This window comes from Drosophila innubila (assembly GCF_004354385.1).
Source record: "Drosophila innubila isolate TH190305 chromosome 2L unlocalized genomic scaffold, UK_Dinn_1.0 4_B_2L, whole genome shotgun sequence".
Lineage (NCBI taxonomy): Eukaryota > Metazoa > Arthropoda > Insecta > Diptera > Drosophilidae > Drosophila > Drosophila innubila.
This window is the reverse complement of record NW_022995372.1, coordinates 22,235,422-22,252,059: the sequence shown is the minus strand read 5'-3', so window position 1 is coordinate 22,252,059 and position 16,638 is coordinate 22,235,422. Positions and strand designations below refer to the sequence as shown.

General features: G+C 41.4%; 6 protein-coding genes across 6 annotated transcripts; 4 read left to right on the top strand and 2 right to left on the bottom strand.

The window, feature by feature from the left end:
* The first annotated feature begins 235 nt into the window (after window positions 1-235).
* Window positions 236-3,678, top strand: LOC117794439 (apoptotic chromatin condensation inducer in the nucleus). Its single transcript, XM_034635025.1, has 5 exons — window positions 236-1,944; window positions 2,016-2,226; window positions 2,291-2,543; window positions 2,606-2,718; window positions 2,779-3,678. Exons 1-5 carry the CDS (start codon window positions 440-442, stop codon window positions 2,965-2,967), a joined length of 2,271 nt encoding a protein of 756 aa, XP_034490916.1. The 5' UTR covers window positions 236-439; the 3' UTR covers window positions 2,968-3,678.
* A 221-nt stretch (window positions 3,679-3,899) lies between these two features.
* LOC117794440 (adenylyltransferase and sulfurtransferase MOCS3) lies at window positions 3,900-5,525 on the bottom strand. The gene has a single exon (XM_034635026.1). The coding sequence runs from the start codon at window positions 5,401-5,403 to the stop codon at window positions 4,078-4,080; it is 1,326 nt and encodes a 441-aa protein (XP_034490917.1). The 5' UTR covers window positions 5,404-5,525; the 3' UTR covers window positions 3,900-4,077.
* Window positions 5,526-8,071: 2,546 nt separating this feature from the next.
* On the top strand, window positions 8,072-8,704 carry LOC117781468 (39S ribosomal protein L51, mitochondrial). Its single transcript, XM_034618231.1, has one exon. The coding sequence runs from the start codon at window positions 8,149-8,151 to the stop codon at window positions 8,665-8,667; it is 519 nt and encodes a 172-aa protein (XP_034474122.1). The 5' UTR covers window positions 8,072-8,148; the 3' UTR covers window positions 8,668-8,704.
* Window positions 8,678-10,309, bottom strand: LOC117781467 (phosphatidylinositol glycan anchor biosynthesis class U protein). Its single transcript, XM_034618230.1, has 4 exons — window positions 10,066-10,309; window positions 9,370-9,994; window positions 9,032-9,303; window positions 8,678-8,975 (listed from the first exon to the last, which is right to left on the bottom strand). The coding sequence occupies exons 1-4, from the start codon at window positions 10,193-10,195 to the stop codon at window positions 8,722-8,724; spliced, it is 1,281 nt and encodes a 426-aa protein (XP_034474121.1). The 5' UTR covers window positions 10,196-10,309; the 3' UTR covers window positions 8,678-8,721.
* Window positions 10,310-10,640: 331 nt separating this feature from the next.
* LOC117781384 (U3 small nucleolar ribonucleoprotein protein MPP10) lies at window positions 10,641-12,878 on the top strand. Its single transcript, XM_034618136.1, has 3 exons — window positions 10,641-10,807; window positions 10,873-12,604; window positions 12,668-12,878. The coding sequence occupies exons 1-3, from the start codon at window positions 10,701-10,703 to the stop codon at window positions 12,818-12,820; spliced, it is 1,992 nt and encodes a 663-aa protein (XP_034474027.1). The 5' UTR covers window positions 10,641-10,700; the 3' UTR covers window positions 12,821-12,878.
* A 514-nt stretch (window positions 12,879-13,392) lies between these two features.
* On the top strand, window positions 13,393-15,851 carry LOC117780935 (ribosomal L1 domain-containing protein CG13096). Its single transcript, XM_034617630.1, has 2 exons — window positions 13,393-14,831; window positions 14,895-15,851. Exons 1-2 carry the CDS (start codon window positions 13,491-13,493, stop codon window positions 15,582-15,584), a joined length of 2,031 nt encoding a protein of 676 aa, XP_034473521.1. The 5' UTR covers window positions 13,393-13,490; the 3' UTR covers window positions 15,585-15,851.
* The last annotated feature ends 787 nt before the right edge of the window (window positions 15,852-16,638 follow it).

The window sequence follows — 16,638 nt, the reverse complement described above, 5'->3', positions numbered from 1 at the left end:
ATAACTGCTGATATCTTAATGCTGTTATCGGTAATCAAAATAACTAAATAGCTTGCATACCAAATTGTGTATAATTTATAAAGATTATTAACAATAACTAACAATAATAAAGCAAAAGAAAAATAATAAAATATTTTACAGAATCGTGGTAAGCCTTATCTATCGAATATTTAAATCAAAGATATATCGATGTTTGGAGCATGCGATAGTTTGTAAGCATTGATTACCCCAAAAATCAACCCTACCTTTGATGGCGGATTGACGCTTTTCGTTGGCAACAAAATTTTCTTTTACAAGGAAACTAAAACGTTGCACGCTGCAAAATAAAGAAACAATTGTGCGTGCGTATTAATCGCGTACTGCTGACGTTAATAACAAGTGCAATAGCATTTTAATTTAGTGTTTTATTAGTGTGCGGGAAGCATTTGTTTTTACAGCTATGAGACGTCGTAGCGAACGAAAAAAATCTTCATCGCCTGCACCTTTGCCGGCACGTCGCAGTCGCCGATCGCGCAAAATATCGGAGAATGAGAAAACTGAGGATGAGCCGCTTGTGGAGAAGGTAGATGATACAAAAGCGCCTTCGAAAGCGACATCTTCCATTGAAGAAATCAATGAAGAGCGAGGGGAGCGCGCCTCAAGTGAGGAACATGCGGCATCGCCAGTGCGCAAAAGCCGCAGCACACGTACGACACCCAAAAAGCGTAATAGCACCAGCAGCAATCAACGTGACAAAAGTTCTGAACGAAAGGTGGAAACAATACCGGAGGAAATAGAAAATGGTGCTGAAGCAATTGGCGACAAGAGCGTCGATACCGATAACAATCTATCGACAGAAAAGGAATCGGTAAAGAAGACCGATGAGCCGCCTCCAGATGAACTTCAGAAGGAACCAGAACACACAGAAGAGGAGAAGAGACCGGAGACACCGGTGAAGTCGAAGTCCAAATCACAGGAAGAAGAAAACTCAACTGAGCCAACAGTGGCGGAGGATCAACACAATGATGACACAGGGAAGGACCCGGGCCTGGAAAAGGGAAAGGGTAGCGATGACGAAGGCGCCAAACGGAGCGTGGAAGAGGTAAAAGTTGCTTCGTCTTTAAGCTTTACAGCAAATAAGGATGAGGAACATCTAAAAACAACAAGCGATGTATTAGACATTCAAACAGAGGACGTTGAAGAGCGGAAAACCGAGAGAACACTGGAGAAAGAGAACACAGAGAAGCCCAAAACGGACTCTATCAAAGCATCAGTTAAAACAGATGAAGAGAAGGAACAGAAGGAGAATCATAAGGAAAGTCAAGAGCAATCGTCGGATCAGCCGGTTAACAAGGAAGAAGCAAGCAACGATAAACACGAATCCGTTGCACTTCAACGATCCGTGCGTAAACGCAAGTGGCTAAGCAAAAAGGTGGTAGAACGTGCTCAGCCGGTTTTGGCCATTACGACGGATTCGTTAAAGAACATCATATCGGATGTGGTTAATCCTGTACCGCTCAGTGATGTGCAGTTGGAGTCGTCGTCAGAGGAGGAGGGCCTCGTCACCAGTGACCATGAAACAGACGATCGCTCCTTAACGCCAGAGTTGCGAGTAACCAAGGAGCGGGAACGAGAACGGGATGAGGGCAATGCAACCGACGAAGAGCAACAGAAACCACAGCCGAAACAGAAGCAAAATGATAAGGATACTCCAACGGCACAAGCCAGCAATAAATCAGCTGTTGAACCTGCCACAAATGCCGCTGTTGCCGTTGCTGTTGCACGTTCACCCAGTCCGGCACGTAATCGGGCCAGTCATGTGCTCTATATAACCAATTTGGTGCGTCCCTTTACTGTGCTGCAGCTGAAGGGACTGTTGGCACGCACTGGCAAAATCGTTGAAGATGACGGCTTCTGGATTGATCGCATCAAGTCCAAATGCTATGTTGCATATGCCACAGAGGAGTAAGTATTTGGAATTCAATCTAATCACAATATATGAATATGCTAACAATACTTTGATTACCACTTAATAGTGAAGCCATCGAAACGCGTCATGCTCTTCATGGAGTCCGTTGGCCAGTCTCGAATCCCAAGTGCTTAAATGTTGACTTTGGCAGTCGCACAGACATGGATCGCGCTATACAATCGACTAAGAATGAGACACCCAAGTACCCACAGGACAACACCAGAGATAATCAGCATGCGGGCAATACTTGGTCACGCCTAGATACTAGCGATAAAAAGGTGAGTCCAATTTAAAAACCATGTCACCATGGCTTGTAACTAACTGAAATGTTTTGTATGACAGCCGGCGCGTCCAGTCCGTGAATGGGATGTGGGTAAAAAGGAGCCGACCGATCGCGACAAATCAAGTAATGACAGACGTCGCAGCAGCAAGGAGCGCATTGATTCACGGCTGCGTGATTCGGATCGTGGCAAAGGGGCAGATGATGCTGATCGTAGTGGACAGGATCGCAAACGGTCACGCGAACGGGATCGTGGGGGACGCGAACGAGAGCGAAGTGATCATGGACATGGTCGAAGCAAGAGCGGCTCACCAGGTAAATACAATATAATTTTATCAATTGCAATAGAAATATTTACATCCATTCGTCTTGTGCAGCGTTAAAATCGAGAAAGAAGGAGAATGAACCACCAATCAGACTATTAGATGATCTATTTCGCAAAACCAAGGGCACACCGTGCATATATTGGCTGCCCTTGACGCCGGAAGCCGTAAGTAATCCAAATATGCTAGTACATACCACATTGAAATTAATAACTTTGAATCATAAGATCGCGGAGAAGGAGGCATTCCGTCAAAAGCGCATTGAGGAGCACAAACAGCGAATAAAGGAACGCGAAGAGCGTCAAAAGGAGCGTGAACGTGAGAAGGATCGCGATCGTCAACGGGACTCTCGTCGCAATCGCTCCAATGATCGGCGGCGATCACGTACTCGTGATCGAGAGCGACGTCGTTACTAGGCCGTGACCGTAACAGAACAAGCAAAACAAAACAACAAAAATAAACATAAAAATGAAGTCATCTCGACAAAAAATTTTAAACAAACCGCAAGCAAAAAACAGCAACTTAATTTCGAGGGGTGCTTAATGAAATGCCCAATAATATTAATTTCATTTATTTTTCGTACTTTACGATCGGTCTGAGTTAAAGTATTCAACTTGAAGTTGGAGCTCTCAGAAAGCACTTCAAATTGAATATTTTTCCAAAGACTCGCAAAAGTCTAACAATGAGATTTCAATTACTTTTTTCCCTCCCCCTCTATAATTGCTGTTCTATATATACCTACATATATATATATGCATAACTTGATTTGATTTCTTTCCCAAATGTAGCTTTTTACAGCACGCATCCTCAACAAGAACAGCAACAACAACCACAACAACAACAACTATCAAACCGATCAACACGCAGTTGAACAGGCGTCAATTCAATAAAACGACGATTGCGACACACGTGGATATTTCTCACTGTCCGGAGTCCCAAAAAAAAACTCTTGCCGCAAGTGTTTATATATTTCGCCTATACATACATTACTTTATATTCAAACAGTAAATGCAAAAACAATTAACTGAATTATTGTAATTAACTGAATATTTTAAAGAACTTAGAAATATAAATCACAGAAGGCAAGTTTGTGACCATGCCAAAATATATATCTCTTTTTCATCTAATTTCATCTTTCGCTATTTTTAAAAAAGAGTTGCAATTTCTTATGTTGAAAATTTATTTTTTTTAGTTTGAATTATATAGAATAAACGAAAAAAACTACTTATTAGAAAATTCTAATTTTCCCGCCATATATATTGGATTTAAGGTTTAGTTTGTAACGAATTCGACTCGTTTAAAAAAAATAAAACATTTTATTTGATTAATAAAGATTGACAAAATCTAATGAAATTGATATTTTTTATGTAAATATCGGATAGTATAAAAACAACAATTTGTTTACACTTTGGTCAATTCGCCTGTAACTTATGCTAACAATAAGTGTAAAAATGTTAAAATGGGTAAATATAAAAGATTGTTGGATTAGATTACAGATAACATTTGTAATAGGATAGAGTTCAAAGTTAGTAAATAGGAAAACTGTCGTCAATTTGCTTTGTCCAGGCATGTAGTCCACCTTCCAAGTCTCGTATGCAATGATCCGGAAACCGGTTTTTCATGTGCTGCACAGCAATCTGTGAATCGTTGCCTCGTCGGCATACAACCACTATGGGAAGCTCCTTGCTCGCAAATTGTTGGATAAACTGCTGAAGATAGCTGTCATCCAGAACCTGCGCCAAAGGCACATTAATTGCCTCTGGCAGCTGGCAAATCTCAAACTCGGCCGGCGCACGCACATCAATCAGCAAATGTTCCTTTGGCTGCAGCAACTGATAGTCTGTAACATGAATACGCTGCTCTGGCTCGAGGAGACGCAGCGATTTGTCTTTGTCATTAGCGTGCATGCCACAGAAGAGCTCATAGTCGATCAGTTCCGTGATGAGCGGTTGGGAGGAGCAGATGTGACAGTTTGCTCGCTTACTCCTGATTCTTATGTTGCGAAATTGACAGCTGCTGCCATCAAAGATGAGCAGTCGACCAGCCAATACGTCTCCCATGCCAACAATTATCTTGATGGCCTCCAGGGCTTGCATGGCCCCAATGGTGCCGGTAACAGCCCCTAAAACGCCGCCATCGCCACAATTAGTTACTGCCTCTGGTGGAGGGGGAACCGGATAAATGCAGCGATAACAGGGTCCCTGCACCCCGTAGTTATACACTGTGAGCTGTCCATCCAGTTTTAGGGCACTGCCGGAGACCAGCGGCTTGCGCAGCATCACACAGGCGTCATTCAGCAGATAGCGCGTCGCCACATTGTCGGTGCAATCCAGTACGAGATCGTAGGCACGCAGTATGTGCAGTGCATTGAATCTATTCAGAAGGCGCGTGTGGCACGTGATTTGACAATGCGGATTCGAATCCAGCAACGCAATGCGTGCCGACTCCGCCTTGGACATGCCACAACGAGTCACTGTGTGTAGGGTTTGTCGGTGTAGATTGCTCCGCTCGACCTCGTCATAATCCACCAGTCCTAAATGACCGCATCCTGCTCCAGCCAGATATTGTGCCGCCGGACATCCCAATCCGCCCATGCCAATAATAAGCACTGTACTGTTCTTAAGCTTCAGCTGCCCACTAATTCCAAAGTCAGGTAATATGAGTTGGCGACTGTAACGCAAGATGTCATCGTTGCTAAGCTTTATATGGACTGGATTTGCTGCGTGTGCGTCTTCCGATCTTTCCTGCAACTCGCGCAAGTTTTGCTCTGTTGCATACAAAGAAGCCTTAAGATCGGCAATCTCGGACCGCAGCCTTGCCCTTTCGGTATCCAAATCATCAGTATTACTCATTGGTACGTGTACAAAGTCATCCACTCCGAAGAAAACAACGAAACAATTTATTGCTTGTTTACACACCAAGCACTGTTGTCAACTTAGCTCTTTTATAGCTAGATCTGTCTATTTTCAGAGTTCGTTTGCTAGAAAAATTTCAAAATTGGTATTAGCTATTCTAAATATAAGTTGAGCTAAGTTTTGCCAACAATAACTGCGCAAAAGTCCCACAATTACAAATTTAACAGAAACAGCTATTGTTCCCACCAAAACTGGCCAACAGTGGTGAGGAAGACTACCACCCGGTCCAAAGGCTGCAAAATTTCCCGATCTGGCAACTTGTACCATTTTAATCAAATTGAAATTTTGGCTGCATCAAAGGTTCTTCAATTAAATTTAGTTCTTTCTTTCACTTCAGTAACAGTTGACTTGATTAAGATTCATAGTTGTAATAGTAGTTCAGATGACACTAGTCGCTTACAGCGAATAAAAATAAGATTAATACACGTTACTACAATTTTTAAATCAAATAATAATTTAAATTCAGTATTTTCTTCTTTATCAGTAATAGTTGAGTTATTTAGTAAGGATTAACTCAAATTAATAATATTAAAAAAAGAAAGTTAACAATGGCTTTTGTTTTTATTTTTGTTTTTCGAAGAATTTGTTTAATGCAGTATCATCAGCATCATTTCGATTTGAATAGATTTTCACATCATTTTCAAAAAGTGTTAGCTTTTTTGTTTCCTCTTCCAAAGTAATTGACGGTGTAGTTGTCAGAGTATTAGAAATTTATATTTCTAAATATTGTGTCGGTTTTATTTGTAGCAATCTGGCAAGTGCCATCATAAAATATTTCCAATATTTCGCAAATCTCCTTCAAAATTTCGAATTCTTCGATAATAAGTGGTTGTGGTGCTTCTGGAACATTTTGTAGCACATCGGTAATAATGTCATTAAATAGTGTAATGCGACTGATCATTAGGAAAGCACTTTTCCAACGTGTAGGATCTTCCTGAAACAAACTGCTAGGCTCTTCAGTGTCCTGAGCTGCCATCAGTTTTTTATCCGCGATTGTATTACTGTTACAAAATTTGGCAATACACTTACATTTGCGGAGAGATAGTTAAACAATGCTGTAGATTTTAAAGCATTCTTTATGCTTAATTTTAAGCAATTCATACGCTTTCATGGTCTCATCATTGTCGATTACGACTGTATTTACTTTATCAGAGAGGCCCACTCACTTAAGACATAGTGCAGTGTCTCGGCAATATATTCGGCACAATTACCGGTATTTATTGTTGCCAGGACAGCAGTTTTTAAATCGAAACATTTATCAATAAAGTGGCAAGTCACTGTAAGGTAGCAATTATCAAAAAACGATGTCCAGTAATCGGTAGTTATTTTGAAATGCGCTACGCAACTTTAACTTAATTCTCTCGTATTTCCTCATTCTCTCGTATACATACTTAAGTAAATAAATTTGTTAGAAATTGTACTTACTTTTCACGGGATTATCTATGTTTTCAAAGCAGTTCGTCACCCCGCAATCACTGCCAAAATCACCACAAGTAAATATCTAATAACTTTATTAAAATTGACAGAATATATAAATAAATAAATAATTTAAATTGGTTTTAGCTTACTTGTTTGTTGCCGCTCACTTTTGTCAGCAAGAGATTTCGATTAATCTATTGTAGGGTTGTCGATGAAGCATTGATACAAATATCAATATTTTTGTACGCGATAATTATTGCGCTTTATGCTGGGTTCTCACTGAATCACAATGTGTTATCAAACCTTTGACGATATGCGATGCTTTGCCCTATCTGTCAAAAGTGTTAACATTGCTGTCACAAAAATTGTGCGTCACACTTTTTGACAAGCAAAATTTGACTCTTCATTGAACAAACTCTTGAACAATAAGCAAGTTCCACAAAATCAATTGTCAGAAATCCAATCTTTCACTTCTACGATGCCGTGTCAGTTCCTCAGGTCATTATCATCCTCATCCCAAAAGCTGCAAGTGCCACTAGCTCTGTCTTATTTTGGGAATCCATTTCTTTTGGCAAATACAAAATAGGAGCATATTTACCTATTTGAATATGCCTAAATAAAAAAAACGTACCAAAATTATTTATATTATTTTTCTATAAATTAACTTTGTTAAGAAATAACAAATGCAATGGTTTCACAATGTGAACGAAAACCAACTTGCTCGATGTGCTTGTCACAATAGAACACATCTAAAAAACAACAAATTTGGAAGTGAAAACTTCAAACTTGAAGTCGGACCTAGATTTACAAAAAGCGGTGGAATTCCTTTTTGTAAATCTAGGTATGGGAACCTTTAAATTTCATCACCTTTAGCGCGAACTTTCGTCCGTAGTGATATAATTTTGAGACGTTGAATTTATTTTTGCAAAGAATCATGGCAAAATGCACAAACATTTTTACCTGTAAAAGTGCTATGTCCAAGGGTTTGACCAACTTCAAACCTCCATAAATTTTGAGTCTATTTTAAATTACCGTGATTTTTATATAATTAATTATATCGATAAATATTTAAGATATCAAACAATAATAAAATATCGATAAATCTCATCAAATATGTCAAAAAATACCGTATCGATATTTTTCCAGCTGTAGTCTATCGACTTCTAACAGCTGATCACAAGTGAAGTCAGTCAGGCTTGCATATTATTTTCCAAGTTGACTATTTACAATTACCTAATCATAACATAAAACAAGCAGGAAGAGATGTCTTGGCTTACCAGTACATTTCAAAAGCTGTGGAGTGCCGGAATCCTCGCGACAAGGTCTAAACCGTTGGCATTAACTTCGTCGACAACTGTACGCCAACTTTCACATGCCGAGCGCCGGGCACGCGGTCCCACGGTGCGACGATATGGCTACAAGGACAAGCTGTTCCAGAGTGGTCTTCTGCCGCATTTAGATAATGGCCAGAAGCTACCCATGCCGGTGTATCGACCCAAAAATGCCTGGTCGGAAAAGCGCGCACTTTTTGGTCAAAATGACTACATCGATATACTGGGCAATGATCGGCTGCATCCAACCCGAGTGCTATACTCAGTACCTTCCTGGTTGCGCGGCGTCTCAGGCAATGAGTATCAGGTGCTTCTGCGAAAGCGTCGCCTCATGGAGAAAACCAAATATCCCATCGCACGACCAACCAAGTGGAGGGAAATGGAGAAGCGTATCTTGTATCTGTATAAATTCCTCAATAGGAAAACAAAAACAGGATACTCCAAACAGTAATCCTACAGTCTTAAGTTGAATAAAATGTTTCGTTTTATTTGTGTGTGTGTGTGCTTATTCTAGCAGTATGCGGGCTTCTTCCCCATCAATCATGATCTTTTGGCCATTGTAAAGACAAAACTCTCGCTTTACGTGCGCAAAAAGTAAATCCGTAATTAGGAATATTTGACCTGTGCAGAAAGCGAGCGTAGCACCAAAGTAAAAATTGGCATTCGCTGAGCCGGCATAGATCCACAGATGCCACAGAGCTCCCATCATGGACAAGGTGATGAGGAAGAATGTAAATACCACAAATCCATGTGCCATGACTGCAAGTTGGAACCATTTAATGATAGTTTAGTCTGATATGTTAGCTGCCACTTACATTTCCAGCAACGGCGCCAAAGAGGTAACAAAGCCAAATAAAAACCGACATCACCCAGACTAGGATATGCACGAAAAACTGTCATTAGTGCAATCAACACAGTGGCCAGCAACATTGGTTCCTTGCGCAGCTTTATAGAGAGGGGCACCAAGTACAGGACGGTAGCATTCAGTTGGAATGTGATTAAAAACATGGTGCGGAAATGCTCAAACATTTCGGTGAAAAAGTACCAAAACAAACCAATATTCGGTTGTAAATCGCGAAAATAGAAACTGCAAGGATTGAGAATATACATAGTAATTAATAAATCCACATTGTATCTGCTTCATCAAACATACATGAAGCCAAGTGTGCCGTCCAAAAAGTTCCAGCTATTCATGACTAAGAAGTTGGCGCCGGCTATGGCCAAGCAGCAGCTCACGAACATGATGAGTATGGCTATGCCCAGACCGACAGAACGGCGTGCAAAGATCAACAGTAGCGGAGCAATGAGCACAACCGGATAGAGGCTACGCACAGTCTCAAAAGCGAGTAGAACGAGACAAGCCAGAAGCTTTCGCCGGATCAATGCATATAGATACGTTGCCAGCAGCAGATTACTTAGCACCGTCGAGGTGAGTCCAATGCAACTCATGACGGTTAACGGATTGAACAGATAGGCAACTAGGACCATCTTTGATATGTCGTGGACGTCTTTGTCATTATACTGCAGTTCCGTCGTGTCCTTATCGTAGTCCTTGGACTCTATTCGCATTTGCAGCAGTTTGCGTTCAACAAAACTGCGACTCATCGAGTACAGCAGCGTGGCAGTGCACAGATCCAAGATTATATATAGCAGTGGTAGAAATTCCGCAAAGTTTATCAGAATAGCAGACAGGGCCTTAAGGAGTAGCGGCGTCTCATGAACTAGGTCTCCTCGATACGGATCAATTCCTTGCTGTAGCAGAAAAACACCTTCTTGCACTGCAAACAACGTAAACCAAGAGTAAGAGTATGTAAGGAAGTACCATATATCTGTAGAACTGAATACTTACTGCGCTTGAATGAGTTCAAAGGAGTTGCGAACTCAACGCGATTTCCGATAAGCGTTGCCAAAGAGGTGCGGCTAAAATATAGACGCACCGCGCCGCCCAATAACAGTAGCTTATAGCAGTTGGATTCCATTGCTGTCAGATTAATTGAGATCTACCGATTTACTAAGCGAATTAAACGACACACATAATATTATTAAAACTACTTTTTGCGTTTCTACACGGCTTTTTACAACAACATATGTTTTTCAATTGGTTTATCTTGATTATTAACTATTCGATTTCTGTTGACTGTGTTATCGATGAAACCAATCAAACAACAGACGGAACGGATTTAGCTCAATTAAACTAACCAAAGCTGTAGGAGTTAATTTAAATTCTTGTGTCGTATTTTTAACATTGCATTTCAAAACATAAGAATGTTGTAATGAAAAAAATAATTGTAATTGTGTAAAAAAGTAAAAAAAAAGTCCTAGAAAAAATTTGATTTAAGCTCGTTCATCTCAATGACCCGTTCATTTGAGCTGGTTCAGAACGAAACGACACATCTCTACTCTTGCGTTTGTGGCAACTCTAGTTTGTTTAATTTCGCTTTGAGTCCGTTTTTAATAATTTGTTTAAGCGGACAATACGACGAGATGGCTGGGAATAATAGATCTAAGAAAATAACCACAAAGACAAACACTTTCAAGGAGATTGCTGAAAACTTTGACCAGTTGGTCAGCCATGCAGATCGCTTTTTAAAGTTTGTTTTCATTGTCTTCGATGCGCGCACGTGTTTGCTAATGTTCAACAATCTCTTCCTTGCAGGCCACAGCCGGAGCGGGTTGATGCCATTCATCGACTTATTCAGCAAACGTATGGTGTAAGCATCAGCAGCGATGTGGACAATCAAAAGGATGTTTTGCCTGAGCTCGTTTTGGACCAGATGGATGAGGAACAAATTTGGCAGCAGCTTGAACTACGCAACGATTTGGTATTCCCACAGTTTTTAAAACAAACTGCTCATCTTACAGCTATAAGGGAGCAGAATTTGGGAATTGAGCTTGACAACGACGATGATGATGATGATGATAAGTTGTCCGAGCCGGAGGGTGAGCAGGAAGAAGCCGAGAAGGATGAGCAGCAATCAGAGTTGGAGGAAGACTCTGATGGCATTAATGAACGGCCCGCAACTAAATCCAAACAAATCAATTCAAAAACTAGCAAAAAAGGAAGAAAATCCGTGGTTGATGACACATTTTTCAAGCTGGATGAAATGAAACAGTTTTTGGAGCAGGAAGATGCCAAGGAAATGCGAAGACACAATAAAAAAAACCAAGCGGACGATTCAGAGGCAATTGATCACTTTGCAGAAGACTTTGGAGTTGGTGAGGAGTCGGATGATGACAATGATGTCAATGTGAATTATGCCGACTTCTTTGAGATGGATGACGAGCTGCAAGAGGAGGCACAGAAGCTGCCAAAGGACAAGGACAGAGCCTTCTTTAATGAAAATGACAACGAGGAGGATGAAAATGAGGCAGAAGCAAGTGATGGTGAGCACGAGGATGAGGAGGAAGCGGGAGATGTACCTAGTGAAATCGATGAGGCTGACTTTGTGGCCCAAAGTGGAGTGGAACCGGCCAGCGCTTCGGATTCTGAAGATGACGATAAAAGCACAGATGAAGAAGCTGAGCAGGAGAAGGAGAAGATCTCGAATGCGCCACAGTCGTCCAATGAAATGCGTGAGGTGCGTCTGCTGCAGCGCATACGAGACTATGAGGATGTTGTGCTCGGCGACAAACCCTGGCAGCTAAGGGGTGAAGTACAGGCTGGAAGTCGGCCACAAAACTCTCTGCTGGAGGAGATCTTGGAGTTTGATTCAACGCGACGACCTGTTGCTGCCATTACGGAGGAAGAAAATGAAACAATCGAGGATATAATTAAGCAGCGCATTCGCGACAAGGCCTGGGATGATGTGGTGCGCACGGTGCGACCTGTGCACACGCCACAGGAATATCGAAAGCAGCTCGTGCTCGATCAGGAGAAATCCAAGCAGTCCTTGGCACAAATCTACGAACAGCAATATCAGCAGGAGTTGGACAAGCTAGATCCCAATCGTGATGCTGACGACAGCACGGCGCCGGAGCCAAAGGAGCATCAAGAAATCAAACGCGCCATGCGCTCACTCTTTCTTAAGCTCGATGCCCTCTCTAATTTCCACTTCACACCCAAGCCAGTAGCGCCCGAAATTAAGATTGTCACTAATACGCCCGCCGTTCACATGGAAGAGGTGGCTCCAGTCGCAGTCAGCGATGCCAAGCTGCTGGCTCCCGAGGAGGTCTTCCGCGGTCCCAAACACACTCCGTTGGGCAAGACAGAGCGCACTCGCACAGACAAAAATCGGGAACGTCGAAAGAAGAAACAGAAGCAGCGTGCTATCAATGCAGCCGTAGAAATGCGTGATCTGCAGCGTGCCAAGGAGGGAAAAGCTCCTACACAGCGAGAGGCGAACGCTAAGCTGCTTAAATCCATCACAAAGAGTCGCAATGTACAAAAGGTGAGCTAACAATGAAACTTGTTTATACATAATATATCTAATGCGAATTCAACTATTTTGCAGATTACAACCAGCAACGATCAGGGCGCACTTAAATCATCAAAGGCATTCTTTAATAAGCTGCAGGACACAACAACAGCCACGTCGACAACTACTGGCAGCAAACGTCCCAAAAAGGACCTTTCTAAAGCAAATGCCAAAAAACTTAAGCTGTAATTGTACAAATAAGTCTTTAATACATGTTAATTATATTTGACCAGTTGCTGCAGGCGAAGTTTCTTTTATGAATTTAGTTTATCTGAAACTCAGCTTCAGTCACGTGTCGTCAAATACGTCCACTCATCACGGGGCCTTTCCAGAAACGCTCACAGTTTACAAAGAAAGCTTTAATTTGGTGCGCCATGGGAGCTGCCATGCGTCGACCACTAGTCCAGTTCATACATATGTGGGGGTGTGCAAGGACATTTGACGGGTTACTGTTATTAGACACGCGTGCTAGATCAAAATTGGTTTATTTTTATCATGCCCAAAATAAATAGCTGCTTCAAATAGGAACGCGATTATGCTATTTAGGGCATTGGTATGACGGAAGAACAAAAACAATGATTTCTTAACCAAATTCACGCTTATAATAATTGCATGAATTATTTGAAAACCTGTTGAATTTAAATAATTCATAATAAATATTGAAGCTCCTCCATTTTAATATTTAAAGTGGCGCCAAATTCAGCACTTTGCAACACTAATAAACGTATCGAAATTTGTAATCGATATTTGATTTAAGCTAACGATATCGATAAGGCGCACCGAACGATATATCTGTTCATTTGCACGTGTTGGCGTGTGTTGTGTTTAAATTTGTATTAATTTTTAACAAGAATTAAAAATGGTGAAAGTACAGAAGCCACAGCCAAAGTCGTTAAGTAAAACCCAGAAAATTGAGGGAGTTTCCAAGGAAAAGCTAAAGGCGAAGAAAGAGAAAAAACCAGCAAAAGCATCTGCCGCTTTGACAGCAGCCTCGGCTGATGTTTCTGAACTAAAGGTAAAGAGAGGTGCCAAGAAGGCAGACCTAAAGAATGGTGTGGAGGAAAAGAATGTGAAGGTAGCTACTAAAAGCAAACCAGATGCAGTTAAGGAGAAGTCAAAACCGTCCAAAAAGGCATTGGTTCTAGCACCTCCTCCATCGCCGGCTGCAGCAGCACCAAAACCAAAAGGTGGCAAGAAGAAGTTGATTTCAGCAGCTCCAGTATCTCCAGTAGCAGCCGCACCAAAACCAAAAGGTGGCAAGAAATTGGTATTAGCTGCTCCAGTATCGCCGGTTGCAGCAGCGTCAAAAACAAAAGGTGGCAAGAAGGTTGCCCCTGTGCCTGCACCTGCACCTGAGAATGTGAAGACACAAAAAAAGACGCAAGCTGGCAGCATAAAGAAAGGCAAGGATGTAGGGAAACCATCACCGCCCGTGAAAGCCGTCGCTGTGAAACCGGTCAAAAAGCAGGCAGCTGTACAAAATAAATCTGCAAAGAAAGAAGCAACTAAGCCTGCTCCCAAGGCGGCAAAGAAACCTACAAAGCCAGCTCAAACTAAGCAGTCGGAATTGGTCAAGAAAGTGGAGAAGACAGCAAAGAAGTCAGATGTCAAAAAAGTAAAACCTGTCACCAAGAAAGTGGCAAACAACAAAGGAAAGGCAAAGGGTGCCAAAAAACAAAAGGGAGTCCAAAAGAAGACCAAGAAAGTCATTGAGCTGAACTATGAGCTCAAGCCATTCGATGAGGATAAATTCTATGATATTGTGAGCGAATCCAGTGTGCTCAAAATATGCGATGCACTCAAGGCTCAAGTGACTGAGGAGGTGAAGAAACAGAAGGCAACATCGATATTCAGCGATTATCGTTATATTCTGCAAGTGTGCTGCTACAAGATTCCCAGTTGCCCCAAGCGTGTTGTGAAGCTGATGCTGAATAACCCGCTGGTCGGTCCCAACGACGACGTTGCCATCATCGTGCCTGACTTGCAGCGTGGTGCTCGTTTCGACTATGAACCCACCGTGCAACACTATGAGGATTTGTTCCGTGAGGCTGGAGTGGAGCAGAGGCTTTCGATAGTGCCATTTAATCGGTTACGTAATGATATGGGCACATTTGAGGCCAAGCGCAAGTTCTTGAACAGCTACGATTACTTCCTTTGCGATGGTCGAATCTCGGGTCAGGCCAGCGCTTTTCTCGGCCAGGTTTGTGGCATTTTAAAATAATTTAGCAACTGTATGTAAACAATAATTGTATATCTTTTGTAGGCTACCCAGAAACCCCGCAATGTTCTGCACGCAGTTCGCCTGATAAAAGAAAACCAGTTGCCAAAAGAGATTTCCCGTGCCCTCAGTCGAACAGCTTACAGGCAGCTGCGCAAGGGCGATCTTACCGCCATTCCAGTGGGCAATCATGAGCACAGTGGCCAACAGCTGGCGGAAAACATTGTGACCGTCATCAAGCAGCTGCAGCAACACTATCCTGGGGGCTTAGCCAACATCCGTTCATTGTACTTGAAAATCGACATTGTTGGCACCTCCGCACTGCCTTTGTATATCAGCATGTGCTCTCCACCCGCGGATACGCCCTACGTAGTTGGTCCGCGTGAACAGCGCATGCTTAAGTTGAAGAAACAGGCTAACGAAGTGCTGTCCAAGTTCGCGCTTACCAAGGATGTTGACTTTATTAAGTTAACTGGGGATCAGGTGAAGTACAAGGCGGAAATGCGTGAGAAGCGTCTTGCCCTTAAGGCTGCGGAGTCCAGCAAGGATAACGAAGATGAGGAAGCAGCTGTGCCAGCGAAGAAAGCACGCAAAGAACCAGTAATTGAACCAGTCGAAGCTGATGACGATGAGGATGAAGAGGAAGATGAAGAAGAGGATGAAGATGAGCAGGATGATGAAGAAGATGACGAGGAAGATGATGATGATGACGAAGATGAAGATGAGGAAGAGTAAAATGGCGACTTTCAAATGTTTTTGCAATTCCTTAGACTTTATTTTTTTATATGCATATTACATTTTTTATGTAATGCTTATGGATTATGAAACCCTCCTAGTTATTAAATAAATGTTTTATATATGAAAAATATAAACTTTGACAACTACTTAATACATATATCTTAGTTTCTGCATATGTATATTTAAAACTAATCATCTATAAAGTCAAGTGGTCATTGAGAATCTTGTGAAATAAAAATTGATTGTTTACGCAATAATATTAAATGAGTACTATTGCTTAATGGGCTTTATTTAATTGATAAAAAATAGATATCTATGCTCATTTGCGATGCATTGAAATACCAATTTAATGGCATTTGTGTTATAATCTTTTCGAATTATATCTTTATAATTGTATTACAAGTTTTAATAGTGGAATTATTTTAATAGTGTCAATGGTAATATATGCACTTTCAACCGTTTTATGTCCCAGCTTTGTTAGTGTCAATGTGCACGAAATATTATTTCCGAAACACAAAGGAAATGCCAATGTGAAATTCTTTGGCTTTGAGATTTTAGCCTTTGCTGTCCATAGAATCCAAATATGCACATAGAGCATCATCTTCTATGTATGCACATATGTGTATAACATGTATGTTTAGTTGGATGGATGGATATTAACAAAATATGCCAAGACTCTCGCTACGGGCGTTCCGTGTCATGGCAAAGTGAAATGCACTTTAGTGCATAAAGTATTTTGCTTTTTGGTTTAGTGGGTCGATAGTTGGATGGATGTATCGAGAATAATCAAGTATCCAATTTCCATAAAATCCGTAGTCGTAATCATAATCGTATGCGTACTTAATATGCACTAAATCTAATACATAAATTAGCTAGTTTGACACTGTATCCCATGTGTTGTTCAATGCCAATCTGAAGTCTTTGAAGTTATTTGATGGATGAGCAATTCTCATGTGTTATGTGCGAATCTTACGCTATATAAGTGAAAGGTCAAAAGGACATGATGCTGCAAAAAGTTAGCATTTTTCTTGTGTAGGTCCATTCTATTACC

Bases quoted from the DNA above. Each gene is read 5' to 3' on its own strand.
- LOC117794439 (XM_034635025.1), top strand. From the start codon at position 440: ATGAGACGTCGTAGCGAACGAAAAAAATCTTCATCGCCTGCACCTTTG. The intron at 2,227-2,290 runs GTGAGTCCAATT...TTTGTATGACAG, and splicing joins TAGATACTAGCGATAAAAAG to CCGGCGCGTCCAGTCCGTGA. The intron at 2,719-2,778 runs GTAAGTAATCCA...TTGAATCATAAG, and splicing joins TGCCCTTGACGCCGGAAGCC to ATCGCGGAGAAGGAGGCATT.
- LOC117794440 (XM_034635026.1), bottom strand. From the start codon at position 5,403: ATGAGTAATACTGATGATTTGGATACCGAAAGGGCAAGGCTGCGGTCC.
- LOC117781468 (XM_034618231.1), top strand. From the start codon at position 8,149: ATGTCTTGGCTTACCAGTACATTTCAAAAGCTGTGGAGTGCCGGAATC.
- LOC117781467 (XM_034618230.1), bottom strand. From the start codon at position 10,195: ATGGAATCCAACTGCTATAAGCTACTGTTATTGGGCGGCGCGGTGCGT. The intron at 9,995-10,065 runs GTAAGTATTCAG...CGTTGTTTGCAG, and splicing joins TTTGAACTCATTCAAGCGCA to TGCAAGAAGGTGTTTTTCTG. The intron at 9,304-9,369 runs GTATGTTTGATG...CAATCCTTGCAG, and splicing joins GACGGCACACTTGGCTTCAT to TTTCTATTTTCGCGATTTAC.
- LOC117781384 (XM_034618136.1), top strand. From the start codon at position 10,701: ATGGCTGGGAATAATAGATCTAAGAAAATAACCACAAAGACAAACACT. The intron at 10,808-10,872 runs GTTTGTTTTCAT...TCTTCCTTGCAG, and splicing joins CATGCAGATCGCTTTTTAAA to GCCACAGCCGGAGCGGGTTG. The intron at 12,605-12,667 runs GTGAGCTAACAA...ACTATTTTGCAG, and splicing joins AGAGTCGCAATGTACAAAAG to ATTACAACCAGCAACGATCA.
- LOC117780935 (XM_034617630.1), top strand. From the start codon at position 13,491: ATGGTGAAAGTACAGAAGCCACAGCCAAAGTCGTTAAGTAAAACCCAG. The intron at 14,832-14,894 runs GTTTGTGGCATT...TATCTTTTGTAG, and splicing joins CCAGCGCTTTTCTCGGCCAG to GCTACCCAGAAACCCCGCAA.